Below are 19,216 nucleotides of genomic sequence, written 5' to 3' on the forward strand. Positions count from 1 at the left end.
TTTCATTATTATTATTATCATTATGTATTCTTTACATAATAAATTTGAAAAATAAATTGGACAGAGTAGGGAAGGGTTAAAACACTTTAAGGATTTTTTGCCATCTGTGTCCCATTGGGGAGAATACTTTCTCCTGTGGGCACAACAGGAAGTAGGAAACAATATGTCCAAAGTGAGGAAAATTACCTCTGGCTGTACACCAGCAGAATTTTGTTTGAAAAAATATATTTTTGGAACATTCATTTGATCTTCTAATAGTTATTGTGCTCAAATTGATGAACATTTTGGAGCACAGTGATAAAAAAAAAAAAGCGAAGGAGCAGGATGGCCATTTTTTTGAGAAAGAACAAAATTTAAAAGTGAATGTGGTTTCCGTTTGGGAAACTCCATTTATTAAAAAATTTGAATGTTAAAATCGAACCGGATTTCAACTGACATTAATCAAATCTCCGATAGCATTATTGCATAAATGTTTAAACAAAAATCCCACGATGTATGGCGAGCATTTGGTAGTGGTCAACGGAATACGGGCCCCCATTGAAAGATTTTCTGGCGAGAAATGGAAATGTTTAACTGCTCTAAATTTCAGTCTTGGTGATAACTGTCAAATGGCCATACTAGATAAATGTCATTGACCAAATATGGGCATGTGGCCATATAATGTCAATGACATCACTGAGTCCTCTGCTTATGCGCAGTTGCAGGCAGGAAATTTCTTGGACGCAGCTGATTGGGTGGCAGTTGAAGGAGTTTCCTTCTACAGGTGAAATTTGAATAATTAGAATATCGTGCAAAAGTTCATTTATTTCACTAATGCAACTTAAAAGGTGAAACTAATATATGAGATAGACTCATAACATGCAAAGCAAGATAGTTCAAGCCGTGATTTGTCATAATTGTGATGATTATGGCTTACAGCTCATGAAAACCCACAACCATGTATGTACAGCTCAAAGACCTAAGTTTGCTAGGTTTAAGTGGTTACCAAAGGATTTTTATGTATTTGATTTATTACAGGCATTTATATTGCACCTATCTCACATGCATACATATGAGGGCCAATTTAGACAGAAGCCAATTAACCTTCCAGCATGTCTTTGGAGTGTGGGAGGAAACCAGAGTACCTATGCAAGCACAGGGAGTACATGCAAACTCCTTGCATATAGTGTCCTGACCAGGATTTGATCTGTATTTGTCTAGCATTTACAGTATTTTTTTCGTGTTTTATAAAAACCTAACCTGGTTGTGATTACACTTGTCAATATGGAAGCTAATTAGGAGAGGTTTCCTTCACAGTTACTGAATTTTAATTTACCACTTTTGTTTTTGTAAAACATTTCTTTGTATTTTTATAGATAGGCAAATCTTGGCTGTGTGTATGGTAGGTCATCTAGTAATTTATTTGCTCCCTTATTAGAGTGCTGTAGGAGTTTGCCATGTTTTGCCCATTACTGTGGACGTTATGCCCCTGAGTTCTTACATATGGGACTCTGTCCTCATTGAGCATGTGAGAAGCATTGAGGATCCAGCTTTTATTTGTTTGCGTAGACCACTGGAGATTTCTTAGCCTCTATGATATCAAAATTCTCATAACAAAATACTATACTTATCTTACCTTATCTTAGGACAGGCCCTGATAAACAAACATGGCACATTCCTTATTAGGGCAGTAATGTCACGGGGTTGGATGATTCCAAATACAAGCAGGAGCTCCATTGGGTCCAACCTACTGCTCCTTATAATTGATGACAGTTAATAAGGAACCTGGTGAGGGATCCAATAGACCCCTTCACCATTTCACAGATGCAAGGTTTAGTTAGCCTGGGTAAATCATCAATCCAGGCCACCCATTGCAAATTATGGTGTGACAGTCCCCGATGGATGTTTCCTAGTGTAGAATAAATAACTAATTTCTGAATATAGCCACAAATGTGGCACTTTCATTATGATCTTGCGTCCTCATTATGATCTTGGGTTACATATTGCTGTGAGGAGATTTTAGTATGAAAATGTCTGTGAGATATTTAAAAAATCCAGTGATCCCCCCCCCCTCATTGTTCCTCAGACTGATATCAACCACCCTTGCCATGACAACTGATGCCTTTCCTTTCAGATACTGCCATGCATGATTCTTTTTTTCAGGACCTGGTCTCGCTTTTATCGCTTACCCGAAAGCTGTCACCATGATGCCTATGGCCCCATTATGGGCAGCCTTGTTTTTCATGATGCTCATTTTTCTGGGACTTGACAGCCAGGTAAAAAAAAAGTTGTAAATGTTTTCTTTATATTAATATGATTTATTTTTCAATTGTATCACTCATGCAGTAGTTATACAGCTGTCAAAAGTGACTACATTGCAAAATTCTGTAGCTATACTGATGTTTATTCTTTGGGTATACTGCACTATTGCCCATACTACACATATGGATTTGGGTCTTCTTGTACTGTAGGGGTGATCTTATATGGATCCACCATTATTTGTGCTAAATTAGCCATCTTACATACTGTATAGTAGCTTGGTTTTAATTTTTTTCAAAGGATAAGTGTGCTTTAAAACAAAGAGGAAGAGAGAGCAGAGTCACAGAGAGGTGGACTCATCAGTCTGCTGCTGCTTATTTCACTATCCAATCAAAGGCCAGGGGAGGTACAAGACCCATAAACTTACTTAACTGCAGCAAAGAAAATCAGTAGACATGTGCACTGCCAAAAAATTCGTATCGTTTCGTTTAGTTTTAAATTCGGATTTGTGGTATTTCGTTTTTCGGGATTCGGGTGTGAAAGTCAATTTGGATTCGGAATTCGGATTCGGACGAAATTCGGTAGCGTTAGGTCGAACGTTCGTTTCGTTTTCTGTTCTTATTCGTTTATTTTTCGTTTCTTATTCGTTTCGTTCGTTCGTGACATTCGAGGAGGAAAAAATATTTTTCTCCTTCTCTAATGTCACTTTGCTCCAACGAACGAAACGAATAAGAAACGAATAAGAACAGAATACGAAACGAACGTTCGAACTACCGCTACCGAATTTCGGAAATGGAAATTCGGATTCGTTTGCATTCGTTATGTCTGTAATTCGGAATTCGGATACATCCGAATGTCCGAATTTCCGAAAATTCGTCCGAATTTCGATTCGGAACGAAACGAATCGCACATGTCTAAAAATCAGGTCCAATGTCCTTCCAGACAGGGATCTACTGTGCCAGAGCTATGTAAATGTAAGAACTGGATGGACAGAAGTAAAAATCCATTGGCAGGTAAAACAGATCCAATATATGTATTCCATCTGTGTGGTTAACTGTCTGGAGTTTAGCATTAAAATGTTTTTTTTTGAGGGGGGCGGGGGGTTGGGTTCAGGATTAGTGCAGGTGTGGATGGGCAGTCAGAGGTGAAAAACATTTAGGAGTTTTTATTTTTACCCTGCTTTTGGTGCCAAGACCCCTTTGACATTGATCTGATATCACAGTTATACTTGTTCACGTTATACTAAGCATCTTTGGTGCAGGTTGAGAACATGAGCACCGATTTTGAATTGAGAACGTCTGCAAACTCTGTTATACAGAAATTGTGAATACGGTTTGATATTAATCATGCAATCTTTATGCTTGCAGTTTGTGTGTGTAGAGAGCTTGGTAACTGCCGTGGTTGATATGTATCCAAAGATTTTCCGAAGAGGTTACAGACGTGAATTGCTAATCTTAGCACTTTCCATTGTATCCTTCCTTATTGGCCTCATAATGTTAACTGAGGTAAGATAATGTCAAATTATGGATTTCACAGTATTGCTCTCATTTATTCTAATTGTTTTGCAGTAGAATAACCTTTAACATTTATTAGGTTGATGTAACAAACATTGGGTCAGTTGAATGTGAGATCATGTAAACTAAAACTGATCATACACATTACAATCTGACAAACGTTCTTCAGTAATTTTTAGTCACAATAATTTTTATTAGGGACTGAAAGTAAGAAGTCAGAATACAAGTATAGCACATAGGCTTCAAGAATATACAAAATAGTGCAATACATTCAAAACAGAACAGTCACAGCATCAAATGGGACTTCCCCCAAGGCCTCCATATGCAGAAATCAATATCAGGCATGAAAAACAATAGAGCAAAGCCTGTACACAAGGCTGCTCATAAAGGCATATACCGAGCCCAACACTGGTACATTTTCCAACAGTGAAAGTACTAAAGGAGCAAAGAAAGAAACCAGAAACAAGAGAAAGCAAAAAGAAGAGAAATTGTATAAAGAGAAGACGGAAAGAAGTGGGTCCCAAAGGAACACCAAAGAGGGAAGCGACAAGGGGAAGAGAACCTGGTATATCCAGACCACAGTTTTCCACCAGAATGGTTGCACACAGGGCAATCATAGCATTTGTCCCACCTCCATGGGCATATTATTAGTTATCCAGGGGTCCCTGATTTTATGGAACTTACACATAGAGGTCTATTCACTAAGCTGCCAAAGGATCTAGCCATAGCTTCGGCTGATCCTTCGGGTAGCTTAGGCCCCAGGACCCCCTCGGTTCAGCAGAGTAAACCTTTCCTTGCGATCCGTGTTTTTTTTTATGACATGGGGCCGCTGGCCGCCCTCAGTCAGAAAAAAAAAAAGCTGCTGTGAATCACCAGAAGGGGACCTGCAGTTCTCCATCAGGTCCCCTTCTGGTGATTTATAGCAGCAGAGGGCGGGTGCAATAGCTAGTTTGCTATTGGCTATTGCAAAGTGAAATAGCCAAAAGGAATCTAGCTATGCATTCCTACGGTGTTTTTTTTTATTCTGACGGCAGCAGAACCACCCGGCCAATAGAAAACAGTTGGGCGGAGCTAACTGTCACTGTTAGCTCCGCCCAATCGTTTTCTATTTTATTTTTTCTACTTTTTTAACTGGTTTTCTATTCTGCTCGATACCACAGAGGTACCGGACAGAATATCGGAGCCGAATGTCGCTCAGCTATTCACTCACTGCTGTTCGGCATCTATGAGAATAGGCCGAACAGCAGCGAGTAGCCTGCCAACATCTGGATCGGCTGAGTCGAACTCCTTCTGCACTTCGGGTCGGCCGAACATTCTCAGCATGTTCGGCCGACCTGAAGCCAGCCGCAGCAAGCCGATGTACGGCTGATTTTAGTCGGTGTACGGCTGAAATCAGACGCACAAGCCTGAAGTGAATAGCCGAACAGCGTTCGGCTCACTTCACTTCAGGTCGGTCTTTCACTTGGCTGCCTACGGCAGCTTTGTGAATAGACCCCATAGTGTATTGCCAATTAGCAGAAATGTGTTCGTTCACCAGATACCATAACATGTTTCTTTTGACTAGCAACACTCTTAGAGTAGCTGATTTCCAGGCTTTAGCGAGAACCTGTTTATCCACTGTAGATATGAAAGTTATGACTTTCAATTGAGCTACTGTACGATCAGCTGGCTTAAGAGTCCCATGGGTTCATCGAATACTTCTAACCAGTACCATATACACAAGCTAGTAAGTCCCACCAGAAATGCTTAATTTTTGGACAGACCCATCAGATATGCTGATTATGCCAGAATCTGGGCACCCACAAAAACAATGGAGTGAAGTACCTGCTAAGAATGTAGCTATGCTTTGGGGGAACCATATAGTTTACAGTAAATTTTACATTGGCCAAAACTGTGTGATGTGAGGGCTTTTGTAAACACTGCATTCAATCTGTACCCAATGAGTCAGGCTCTCACACCCAGGGGTAAATGTATCAATATCCTCACCCAAGATGCACACAACTTTCACCCAAGATTCTAACATTCCCAATGCAATCCAATTTTGACATGTGTGAATCTTGTGTGAAAGTCAGGTGAAAAATGTGATACAAAACCCCATAGTTCTTAGAATCATGAAGCCTGTAACAAATGGCATGATAGAAACATGTAAGAATCAATTGGCTATACAAGATTTGCATAGATAATCTTTTTGTTTGTGTGTTTTTTTAGGGAGGAATGTATGTCTTTCAGCTTTTTGACTCATATGCAGCCAGTGGAATGTGTCTTCTGTTTGTCGCAGTGTTTGAATGTATCTGCATAGGGTGGGTTTATGGTAAGTAAATATGGCATGTGCATCAAATTTATGGAAATTCACACTGTATAAATCCGTTCTTCTTCCTGTACCTGCTTTCAAAGTGGAAGAAAAATAAAACAAAATATGTCTCAAAGGGAATGTGTAGTGGTTTTGTTCATATTTTCTTTATTAATTATGGTCAGGAGTAAAATAGAAAATGTCAAAATAAATATGAAATATTGCATTGTATTACTAGAGTATATAGTAATACTGATACTGTTATGCCATTTTGCAAGGGAGGATTCATTTAGCTCGGTGAATGTAGTAATGTTCTGCTAACTTTCATCATCCAAATGTGCAGGCCAAAGTACTTTTTATTTAATTTTTTCTTCATTGCACATGGTTGGGTATTCTCTGCGAAGTAACTTTTCACCACATTTACTAAGCTAATGGAAAATTCCCTTGCAAAGTAAAAATCCCTTTGCGAAGTGAACAACCTGTTTGTCTTTAATAAATCAACCCCATAGACTCATGATATCAGTGACTTATGCCTTATCTGAGGGCTTAGACCGAGGCTTCAACCAGACAAAGGGAACCTCAAAGCAATCTGCTTCTGCTGTGTTGTCTCTTTAACCATCCTAAAGTACTCAGAGAATCTTTTTTTATGGATTCATTGTTTATTTGTAAAAAAAAGCTGGTAAATACAGTAAAGAAAATATAACAAGAGTTTAACCATTTGAGTTCCAGACACCATTTTAAAATGGTACAGGGAAAACAGCTGTTTCAGTGACAGCCAGGGTCCAGCACTAAGACCTGGAGCTAAAAAGATTAGCTCCTGGGCTTCCAATGCTCCTACAGATTGCTCCATAGTGGCATGCTGTAGATTTAAATGTAAACATGATACTTTTGCATTGTGTTTTCATCGTGAGAAGAGTGACTAACATCACACCACTTCCTGTCAGTACTGACCATCATTGCAAATAAAAATCAAAGAAATAAAAGGTATAATCTGCAGAACTAAGACATCACTTAGGCCCCGTTCCCACTGCGCAATATGCAAATCGCGCGTTTGTCGCGCAATTTGCATATTGCGCTGCATCGTGAGATTTGCCGCGCGATGTCGCGTTCAAGCTTGCATTGAGCAAGCTTGAATCACGGCTAAATCCGCTCAAAAAAGGGTCCTGCTGTAGCGACACACGACCCGCTACAGCAGGACCCTTTGCCCCATTGGATTGCATTGGAGCGCGATATCGCGCGGTAATTTGCCGCGATATCGCGGGAATTACCGCGCGATAAATCGCTCAATGTGAACGGGGTCTAAGATTTTTAAAAAAGGCTCTGGGGCTGAAGGGATTTAAAGTAGAACTCCAGTTTAAAAGATATATATACACTGCAGCTTAAGGCCAGTTTCCCCAATTTAACAACCTTTGTCACATGCTGAACACTGTATTTGCTAACGTGGTGTACATGATACAGTGTTCAGCATGTGACAAAGGTTGTTACATTGGGGAAACTGGTCAATGAGTGAAGCCACTGCATGACATACAGGTTACAAAATATCAGAATAATTATCCTGTTAACACTGCAAACTCGAGCAAGGCGTCCACTTTACAATGACAAGAGCTTGTCAGGGGTGAATCCATACTGTGTGATATATTGGGGAACAGCAGAACTTGCTACTTATTTGAGTTTGCTGTTGTTGGTGCTACCATTGCCATTGCATTGTGAGTGAAGGTATCACTGGAATGTAATTTCCAAGTGCCCTTTTGACTGCTGCACTGCTTTGAAGATGAGAATAAAATTATTTTGTAAATTGATGGCTGCTTACCAAAAAATGACAGCAGTGATGTGTGTACAATTATTTATGTTATTTTACTTGACAGCATGAGTGGGCAAATAAGTGCCTGATTCACTGAGACATCAAAGTTTGATGCACAACCTAACTGCAACAAATATAATTTTTGTTACTGTGTCCTAAAAGTCAAAAGATTATGTGTATGCAATTGGTCTCTTGTGTAAAACACTTGGAATCCCTTGTTAGTCAATTACAATAACAAAAAAGTTGATTGGGGCTGGTCACATTTCAAAGAAAATATATGGACGCAGATATCTGCAACCTTTGTTTTCTTTGGATAGAGTGTGAAGTTTTTATTTCAGTCTGTGTCCCAAATGGGGAGATTTCGCCCTCTGTTTGTCCTGGTCACCATTTTCACCAAGATTGAAAGTGTCAGGAAATCAAGAAGAATTCCAGTTCCAGGGACAATTGTCTTAGAGGAAATTCCCCTCACTTTGGGAGATTTCCTCTAACTTCCTGTTGTGTCTCTGGTACAAGAAAGGAAGGAAAATGTTACCAATGACACAAAGCAAATAATAAACTGACAGGTTTTAACCCTTCCCTATTGTATCTAAAACAAAGAAACAACATACCTTTGGTTATAAATACACTTTAACTGCTCAGGATTGTTTTACACAAGCCAAGCAAAAAGCTATTTTCTGAATTTTTTCCTGAAACTTTTATCTTTCTTCATGCAGAAACATACAGATAACAGTGAGAATCATAAGTTAGCAAGTTCACCATCTATAACTGTGATGAATGATGATTATCATTTGTTATAGAACACTGCTGCACTGGGATTGACACAGGTGACCAACACTATGGGGTCTATTCACAAAGCTGCCGAGGGCAGCCGAGTTAATGACCGATCAGAAGTGAAGTGAGCCGAACACTGTTTGGCTATTCACTTCAGGCTGGTACGGCTGATTTCAGCCGTACATCGGCTGAAATCAGCCGTACATCGGCTTGCTTCGTGTGGCTTCGGATCAGCCGAACATGCTGAGCATGCTCAGCATGCTCAGCATGTTCGGCTGACCTGAAGTGCAGAAGGAGTTCGACTCAGCCGATCCAACATCTGGATCGGCTGAGCCGAACCTCCGGCAGGCTTCACACTGCTGTTCGGGCTATTCTGAAAGATCCCGAACAGCAAATAATGAAATATAGAGCACCAATACAATACTCCCCCAAAGAAATGCTGTGTATGGTGAAAGCACCTTATTTAATTGACTGTGGAAATGACCAGGTGGGCACAAGGGAAGAAGAAGAAAGGGCATGCAAGGCATACACAGGGTTTTTTTTATCACCAGTAATATGGACTGCAAAAATACTATAAAACTTTGAGAAAAATTAAATACATGTTGCAGTTAGAATGCGCTCTTTAAATAATTTATAGTAACTGATATAGGGGGTACTATAGTTCAGATAACATTGCATGATTACCATAACCTGGCTGCAATTTAAACATTTATTCTACATTTGCAGGAAGCAATCGATTCTATGACAACATTGAAGATATGATTGGCCATCGTCCTTTTGTTTTAATTAAATGGTGTTGGATGTTCTTTACTCCTGGAATTTGTGCTGTAAGTGTATTTAAAAAAAAACAATAAACTGTATAGCCATTGAAAAAACAGTATAGTCATTAGAGCTTAAAGCAGAAGGAAGTATCTACCTGTACGTCTTTGGATCCAGGGCCCAGTTATGTCAACGAAGACTTATCATGTTTGCTTGACACCCTGTAACATTACCCTCCTCATGTATCACTTCCCCCTCTCTTTTAGATTGTAAGTCCTCATGGACAGGGCCCTCCTTACCTTCTTGTTTTGATTTGTATTGTAATGTCTTCCTATATGCCTCGGCTCAGCTGAACCGCGCTGAAAGCCGAAGCTGGCGGAGTGGCCGGCCATTGGCCGACAGCCTGCTTCTGACAGCTGGGCGGAGCCAGCCTTGATCTTGCAGAGAGATCAGCCGTCCTGGTTACCAGCTAACCAGGGACACTGATCTCCAGACTGCAAACACTCCCGGCCGCCCAGGAGAGAAACACTGCTTTTTTTCCCCTTTATTCTGACACGGAGCCGTGTCAGAATAGAAAAAATATATATATTTTTGCCCATAGGAATGCATTGCTAGATTCCTATTGGCTTTTTCAATTTGCAATAGCCAATAGTAAACTAGCATTGCACCCGCCCTCTGCTGAATCACCTTTCAACATCTCGTGGAGTCACGAGGCGGCCCAACGAAGTCATCTCATGGAGTCATCTCGTGGCCCAACGAAGTACTGATGGAGTGGTCATAATAATCTGGCCACTCAGTGTATATTAGGCATGCACCGATACTTTTCAGATACCAGTGCCGATACTTTTTTATGAGAACTACCAGGGTTGCAGCGATTGCATCTGGGACCTGGCTCTGGCGCTCCACCACTGTCCTGAAATCATTAGTCTGTATTGTTGTAAAAAAACCTGTCACATGACAATAAACAAAAATGTATCAGTACTTGTACTTGTAAGTACATGAGCAAGTATAAGTACTTATACTTGCAAAAATGGTATTGGTGCATCCCTTTATTTATATTTATAGAAACAAAATCATACATTAAAACCGAGATGTACAAATCTCAGGAGCTCCGTGTGTTCCTTACAAATGACAGCTGCCTCCTAACTTTTTAATTTTTTAATACTAGTCATAGGACCAATCTTAATAAATGGAAATCTCCTATGATGGGTGATATTTATTAGTTTGACCTCAAGCCATATAGGCAGGGGTATGAGTATGGGTATTTTGCTTTTCCTGAGTCCTTCCTCCCCTCATTAACATGACATGTTAATAGAATTTTTAAATAAAACCTTTCAATTTTAATTACATACCTTATGTTAGGCAAAACAACATCATCACTGGGTCTCTGTGCTTCTCTATCCAAATCAGGAATCACATGGCTGGTGGGAGAACAGGGAGGGTGCTGTACATAGCTTCCTGAAAAAAATCACAGCCACCTTTGTCAGTACGTCTCTTAAAAACCCTTAGTTCTGATGTAAGAAATGGACTGGCTCTTGGGGGAAGTTATGCAAATATTAAAATGCATTGATGGGTGGATTTTAATATTATGTGAAGGATGAGTGAGAATGACTAAGCAAACATTTCCACCTTTAAAAAAAAAGGAAATATGTTTTTGCAATAATTTTGTGCCTCTTGATTCAACTCTTTGAGAAGGCATGGGTAGAATAGAAGGGCATATAAGGCATGGATGAGCCCCCCATATACTGTATTAACAGAAGGTAAAATGGCACAAACATGTTTTGGGCAAACTGCTAGAAGTTCATCAATGGCCCCACTGAGCACATTAATCCAATCCCAATTAAAACTGAAAAGTGTAGAGTTGCCTCACTCACCTTTAGTTACAAAAATCCATACAGATCATCATGGCATCCTATATGAGCACCCTAAAGTAGTTTTTAACAATTCAGAAGCAGTTTTGAAACTGGAGCTAAGAAATATGTATTAGTCCTGATTGGTGGCATTATTTATTTGGTATAACAAACCTCTGTGTTGCTCCATAATAACCAATCACATTCAGCCATTTACTATTTCATTTTTGCTTAACACTGCCGGTTAAAATCTGCATATAGGAAAGTTTTGATAAGTGAGATTGTATATTTTATTAGAAGCACATATCTACCTGTTGCCTGAACAATATGGTTTTAGTGAATGCATGTTTTTTTTATTTTTTTTAGAGCATCTTCATATTCTTTTTGGTGAAGTACAAGCCTCTGAAGTACAATAATGTATATACATACCCACCATGGGGTTATGGAATAGGCTGGATGATGGCCCTTTCGTCAATGGTGTGTATTCCACTGTGGATAATTGTAAAGGTGTGGAAGACTGAAGGAACCTTTTCTGAGGTAAAAATGTTAATAATCATTACAGGACATCTGCATTCTTCCTTGCATGCATTGATATAAACTATCTTGCATCTAAACTATACTGTATACCCAACAAAATATATTATTTCTAAAGCTGGCCATACACTGTTAGAATTTTAGCCAATTACCAATGATGTTCTCACTTTTCTTATTATTACATTGAGATTGAAACTTAAAGTATGTTTCACATTTCTAGCATGAAACTTGCACAGATGGCAAGTGGGAAGGGCTACAACTGCAAATTACCACTAAGAGGGGAGTAGGTTGCTGAGACCAGTTTTTTCAATTATCTTTCCCAATGTTATCTTTGTAGGATGGCTTTCAGCAGAAGATAGGCAGCAACTTCTTTATCCTACACATTAGGCAGCTTTTGGGCTAAAAAGCCTTTAAGGTGCAGGTTATGTGAAGATTGTTCAAAACCTTTGGGATGTGTTAGCTTTTAAAAGATGTATGTGTAATGACGTTTTATTTTTATTGCCACAATCTGAAGCTTTGTTTTTGTGAAGCAACCCACCACTCTGCAGACTTAGCTTCCTTCCTAGTATGAGCATTTGACTTTGATGCTGCCTCCAAATAAAGTTCAGGTGGACTGATTTTACATATACAGTATTTTATTCACATTGCAAGAATACCTATACACAATGATCTCCACTGAGAAGTATAAAGCTTTAAACTAAACCTGTGCCTAGATCATGCAGCCTAACGTATGTACTTATTCCAAACAGGCAGTAAAGGCACTTTAAAACAGGGCCCCAATAACTCTATATCTAAAGGCATTGTTGAGAAATTAATTTTCAAAGTTAAAAAACTAGACACTGGAATCCTAGCTTTTTTATGAGAGCAGATCTTGTCAGCCTGCCTGCTTGTAGACAAACTGCAGATATTTAAAATCGGTTAGAAAACAACTGGAACCTGATTTTAATTTTTTTTAATGATCTTTGAGGATCTCTGAGAGCAAATAGCTTTACAATAAAAGCAGCTAGAGAGACAACTGAAGTCTTGTTTAAAAGTTCTTTTTACTACTTGTTAAGATTATGTAAATAGGTAAATGTTCATAGTCTGAGCATGGGTGTACTTTAACTCCAGACAGCCATCTAAGAACAAAATTGAAATTAGGGGTCAACCAATATGTTTTTTTTAGAACCGATACCGATTATGGATCACCTTTCAGGCCAGCAGCTGAATATATATAGCAGGCAGTGGACGGTGCAAAAGCCAGGCTGCTATTGGTTATTTCAATTTGCAATAGCCAATAGCACAGCCGTCCACCTGCTGAATGCTGTCAATCAGCAGAGGAGCAGACTTTAGAGAGAACTTTCTCTCTCAGGTCCGCTTCTCTGCTGAATAACAACAAGCAGTTGGTGGGTGCAATAGCCAGCCTGCTATTGGCTATTGCAATTTGAAATAGCCAATAGCAGCCACCGCCCACTGCCTGCTGTTTACATTTAGCTGCCTGCTGTCCATGTGTGGGAGGATGCATCATGGAATCCCGCTGTTTCTTTTTTATTCTGACAGTGGCCTCTGCCTAGGAAGCTGGGTTATGGGGGAGTTGGGTGTAGTGAGAATACTGAAATTATACATGTTAAAAAAACAACAACTTTTTTTCAAACTGTTCTCACAGTAAGGATGCAGAAAGCAGCGATGACATAACATCAGCACCTCTCTCTGCATCAGTGAGGACAGTTGGGAGAAAAGAACCCTCTTCACATGATTGGCCTGAAGACATGTAAAAAAGATAAGTATAATAGAAAAATTGTGGGTGAGCCTCCAGAGCGGAGCACTGAGGTGCAGGAAGGGTAAGCCCAGGGTTGGGCTTCATACTACCCTTACAAAATAAACTAAGCCTTAATGGTTGAAAAATCATAGAAAAAAAACCACAACAGTGCTTATCCTCAACTTCCTTAGCCTCCACTTTGTGGCCTACTATTTCCTTTATAACCAGAGAAGCACATTCAATACTGTGACCTGTCATTTTTGACATTTATGTATAACTAACTCAAAGACCACACTTTATTTTGTAGCGATTCAAAAAGTTGATAGTGCCCAGCCCAGACTTGAAAATGAGGGGGAAACTCGCAGCTGCTGCCTGTACAAATGCCGTAAACGACTGTGATCCCAAGCTTAAAGGTGATGGAACCATATCAGCCATTACAGAAAAAGAAACTCACTTCTAAAAACAACATATTTTATTTTCTGGCTGTTGTTTTGTAAAATAAGAATATGAAAAGGATGAAATATTATTACTTGGAAATTAATAGAGGCTCACATGTTTCGCACAGATTTTAACATGTTTAATTTCAAAGTGCACATTGTATACTGTTTAAAGTGATTTTTAATTATTATATAAGTGACTGATTACAAAAAAACAGTATTGTATGGTCTTTTAGTGCCAAGTTTATGTAATATTGTGATACTTGTCAATGTCTTATATATAGCTTTAGACACATGTATAGTGTGTTGTAAAATTTTTATACTTGGATTTTATGAAGCATGGTGTTTGTATAGAAACTTCTAATATAATGTACACAGAGTCGACCATTCCAGCTTTTAATGTATGCCTATAGAAAAGCCTATTTTCTTAATTTCTTGCTTTTATGACATTATCTCTATTTAACACCATTCCCTCCTCGGAATGCCAGCGTTGGTACCAAGCCACCAATGTGGTATTGGCTTGTCCAAGGTAAATTGTTAACGTATAACTCATGTACGCAACATATTTTTCCTACTTATATTGCTGATTCTGAAAGTTCTCTACAGTGGCTCGCATACCTGATATTTAAAGTAGCACTCCATTTTGATATAATGTAATACTTTGAAGCAGCGGAGTAAAAATGATCAGTGACATAAACAATATGTTCTGTATTTCCTAGACCTTGAATTATCCAGTGTACCTATGGCATATTTCAGATTTTGCTTATTGCCATGGTTAAACTGCAGCCTGAGATCATGGAATGCAGCTGTGCCTAAGGAGTGCTTCTTTTCAGTCTCTTCACAGAATTCTGTAAGCGTAGCTGTTCATGTAGTTCTTTACAGGTAAAACATAGACTTTGAGGCTTTCTGTTTGGATGCATTAAAAGCCTATACAAGGGTAAGGAAACAAGGTAGGGAGTGAATATTATTTAAAGATTATTTAAAGATTAGATTACAGCATCAAAGTAAAGGTGTTGTTGATTATCATGAAAGAACACCCCTAAATATCCCATGTTATGTTGTTTTTTTAATAATCTGACCTTGTATTGCTTTATATGAAACTTCTAAATCTTTCCCAAGAAAATATATGAATTATAGAAACATAAAGCTTTCTAGCCTAACAGAAGAATAATAGTCTTAAATAATGAAAGTGTGATTTCAGACATGACCCTATATGTGTATCATTGGTTTGCTGGATAAGATAATTTAACTAGAGTTATGTTTCAGTCTGCCATGTTCACAGAGCAGTTTTCAATGCCATACCTGCCACTCAAAGATCAGCAAACTCCTTCATGAGTATTCAGTTGTGCACTGATTAACCCTATTTGCTATAGTCATTGTGGGTGAATGCTAATAAGATAAATTCAGCAATATTGTACCAGAGTAGCAACACATTTGTATCGGAAGTGAAGGTTTGGTTTAGAGGGGTGTATTCATCTTCAGATGATTTGAAAGTAATATGCCATGACAGAAGAGAGACAGTTCCTATACCTTGAATACAGAGAAGATAATTTATCAAAACTGGAGCAGACAAAATCAACATGGCAAACAATCAGTCTCCCGCTTTCATTTTCAAATCTTAACTGAACAAACTTAAGAGAGAAGCTGATTGGTTGCCATGCACAGCTGATCCAGATTTTGTCTGCTCCAGTTTTGATAAATTCCCTCCAGAATACTTAAAGAGAACTTGTCCTTTTAATACATACCTGGCTGGAATGCTTCAATGACAACTTCACCTTTAGTGATGCTGTCCTTCAATAAATCCCCTACCTCCCTGAGTGCAGACCATTCAGTGTAATACTTGTCGTCTTCCTCAATCTTTACTCCAACAAGCTCCTGATTGACTTCTATTTATACTGCAAATGCACACCACCGCCCTATTCATTCCTATGGGCATGCCGTACTCATGGTTGCTTCCAATATGGCTTACCATATGAGTAAATGGGATTGTGGCTCGCATGCACAATATGTAGTGGAGGTGGCCAGAACCTTGTCGGATTAAAGATTGCTGTATCAGGGAGGAAGATATAATCCCAGGCAGGCTGCACTGGGCAGAGGGGGAAGTGGATTTATTGATGTATAGCTTCACGAAAGGTCCATCAGATTTTTAGTTTCACTGTGTGGGACATAACTGCCCTAAATCCTGTATCTGGCCTGAAAGTCAGGAAATATCTACTGTTTTTGGAGGGCAGAAGTTATATCTCCAACAGATGATTTCCTTGATTAAAATTTTAAGCTTCTGCTCTTAATACTTTCCCGGTTGAGAATGTTCTAGATTTACCAACAGGCCACATTCCTGTTCATGAGTGTTTACATCAATTCCAGTGAAACAAAGGGGTCTATTCACTAAGCTGCCGAAGGATCTAGCAGTAGCTTCGGCTGATCCTTCAGCTACCTTCGCCCCCAGGACCCCTTCAGTTCAGTAGAACCGAAGGGCTGCTGTACGGGCTATTCACTATAGCCCGTACAGCTGTCGAAGTCGGCCAAGTGGATTAGTCAAGCCGAAGGCATATGCTTCGTCTCGACTGAGCTGAGGTGAAAGCCGAAGGTGGCCGAACGGCCGGACATTGGCTAGCCGACAGCCTGCTACTAACTGCTGGGTGGAGCCAGCCGTCATCTCACGGGTGGCTCCGGCCACTTGCACAGACAGATCAGTGTCCCTGGTTACCAGGTATGCTGATCTCCAGATAGCCCAACTCTCCCGGATGCTCCGGGAGTCTTCCGCTATTAGATAGCAGCTCCCGGCCACCCTGGAGAGCAACACTTTCTCCGGGTAAGTTTTACTCTGCTCGATTGAGCAGAGTAAACCTTTCCCTGCTCTGTTGGCTGGCGTCAGAATGAAAAAAATGATATACAGCTGTAATCAGCCGTACAAGACTGAAGTGAATAGCCGAACAGGAACCGGTAAGTGTCGTAAAATGGCTTTCCTACTGACTGGCCAGGTAGGTATTAAAAGGACAGATTCCCTTTAAATAAACTGACTCATGTAAACTATATAACTAAATAGATTTCCTTTATGTCTTTTTCTGTGCTCTTAGACCATGTCTAGTAAAGGCCAGGCATTTATTTTCACTGCAGAAAACCAGAACTCAAAGCTGACCTTTGGATACTATGTAACTAAAAAAAAAAAACACAAGTGGATTTATTCCTCAAATACTACGAAATATATGTCTATATGTAACCCTTTTCTCAAAATATATGTTAAAAGAGGTAGATTATTTATGTGCAGAACATTATGTGCATGCTTATGCATTGGTCATTTAAATGTAAAAAATCCATACAGCAGATATTCACATAATGTTATTTTATTGTGATCTGTCCCATAAAGGGCCGAAGGCATGAAAGCAACATTTCTTCAGACTGATTCCTGTTTCCCTGTGGAATCCCTTCAATCCTAGACTCCTAGGGCATTCATTTAATTAATTTATTAACAAGCAAAAGGTGGCCTTTCGCTTTTAATTTTTTTTAGTTCAACCTGCGGGCTGAATGAAAAAAATATAACAGATTCCTCCATCTACGCCAATGGACAAATGTCAGCTGGACCGATTGGCTGCCATCAGATTACACCCGATTTTATCAATCGAAGGATGCCGGACGGAAGGTTGACCATGGGGCCACCCACTGAAAGAATTTTGCCCGGTTTCCTAATAAAATTAGCACAGTGCCCCTACCATGTAATTCATCTGTCAAATTCAAGTGTCTCAGTGACTAATAAAGGCATTTGCATTTGACAATAGTAATAGTGGGGGCAGAGGAGTTTATTTACTAAATGCAAAAAGAATGTTCACTTTGCAAGGGAGTTTTTTACTTTGCATGGGAATTTACTCTAAGCACATTTTGAATGAAGAGATCAATTTCAGAATGTTTCGTTTGACTTTCTCATAGTCGATGGGTTCAAATCAATGACTTATTTTGACTACAGTGATCTAAACATTCAAAAGAGCATGTTGCACATTTTTTCTTGATCGAACAAAAAAATTGAATGTGGTTTTCATTCGGGAAACCTAAATCATTCCAAATATTTGGTCGAAAATCTACCAGCATATACCATACTTTAGTGAAAGAGGTGAAGCTCTCCTAATGTCCATTAATCAAAAATGTGCAAGCACAAATACAATATTTTTATTTTATTTGCACATCACTAGATGTTCTTTGCAAAGTGATATTTCATTACATTCACTAAGCTAAGGTTACATTTCATTGCAAAGTAAAAATTCTATAGCAAGATGAGCAGCCTATTTGCTTTTAGTAAATTATCCCCAGAGTGTCATGAGGGACAAGGCGTAATCTTAACTTGAGAAATTGAGGCCACTTGTACATTCTGGGCTTAAAATCTAAAGGGCTCTACTGGTACACAAATATCAATTTAAACTCTATTACAAGTAATTTGCCTGCCCATCAGTGTTATTGTTATTTTATGCATTTTTTAGTCTTGATAAAGATTAGTATAAAATGAGCAATGAGCAAAACACAGTAGGACAGTGACAGTGTCAGAAGTCACTCATGTAAGTACAACAAAATTAAACCTTACTGGCTGTGATATATTAACACACCTGGAACAATACCACAGTATTTTTAGCCTTAATAAAAAAAATAGCATCCAAATATCTCAATACGTTTTTAAAATAGTATTTTATTGTGCAGGCAATATTGAAAATTAGATTATTTGGAATTTATTTTACATTTTAGGATTGTTTTCTTGCAATGTGGTAAGATGTCTATGGATAATATGTCTATCTGAAGTCTTTTATACACTCTGCCATGAGCCATTATATATCAAATGTCTTTACTTATATAAGACAAGTAATGTATTGATTAAGTGCAATACATTTACTTATAATGAAGTTTAATGTATGTATCCAAGTATCCTTTACAACTTTATTTAGGGCAGATCTGTTTCAAAGAGCACCAGCTGAAGATTTCCAATACAGTATATCAATGATATACATTTTTTGCTATTATCAATTTAATATTAATTATTATAATTATCAAATGTTTACTTTTTTTAACTAACATCACATTGATAAACATAATACAATTAAAATGCTTTTGACATTTAAATTATGTGCACAGTTTTATTCTGTGTATGAAAATATAAAATTACCTAAAGTATAGTAACTTGACTGTAATGCTTTTTGAAAATAATGCTAACTACACACAAATGGTATGTTTAAAACTCAGAGCAATATGATTTTGTTATAGTATAATATATGATATACAATGAATTTACAGTGTTACATTAAAT

The 19,216-nt window shown here is 38.6% G+C and overlaps 1 protein-coding gene across 1 annotated transcript in view; it reads left to right on the plus strand.

The window, feature by feature from the left end:
- The window catches only part of SLC6A11 (solute carrier family 6 member 11), a 141,429-nt gene extending 127,092 nt beyond the window's left edge, over positions 1-14,337 (plus strand). Inside the window, exons 10-15 of the mRNA XM_018554559.1 lie at positions 2,143-2,255; positions 3,606-3,743; positions 5,961-6,063; positions 9,341-9,441; positions 11,590-11,760; positions 13,803-14,337. Coding sequence (XP_018410061.1) covers positions 2,143-2,255; positions 3,606-3,743; positions 5,961-6,063; positions 9,341-9,441; positions 11,590-11,760; positions 13,803-13,955 — 779 coding nt within the window. The 3' untranslated portion in view covers positions 13,956-14,337. The remainder of the gene's footprint in view (positions 1-2,142; positions 2,256-3,605; positions 3,744-5,960; positions 6,064-9,340; positions 9,442-11,589; positions 11,761-13,802) is intronic.
- The last annotated feature ends 4,879 nt before the right edge of the window (positions 14,338-19,216 follow it).

The sequence above is a fragment of the Nanorana parkeri genome, unplaced genomic scaffold, assembly GCF_000935625.1.
Source record: "Nanorana parkeri isolate BGI_ZX_2015 unplaced genomic scaffold, ASM93562v1 scaffold164, whole genome shotgun sequence".
Lineage (NCBI taxonomy): Eukaryota > Metazoa > Chordata > Amphibia > Anura > Dicroglossidae > Nanorana > Nanorana parkeri.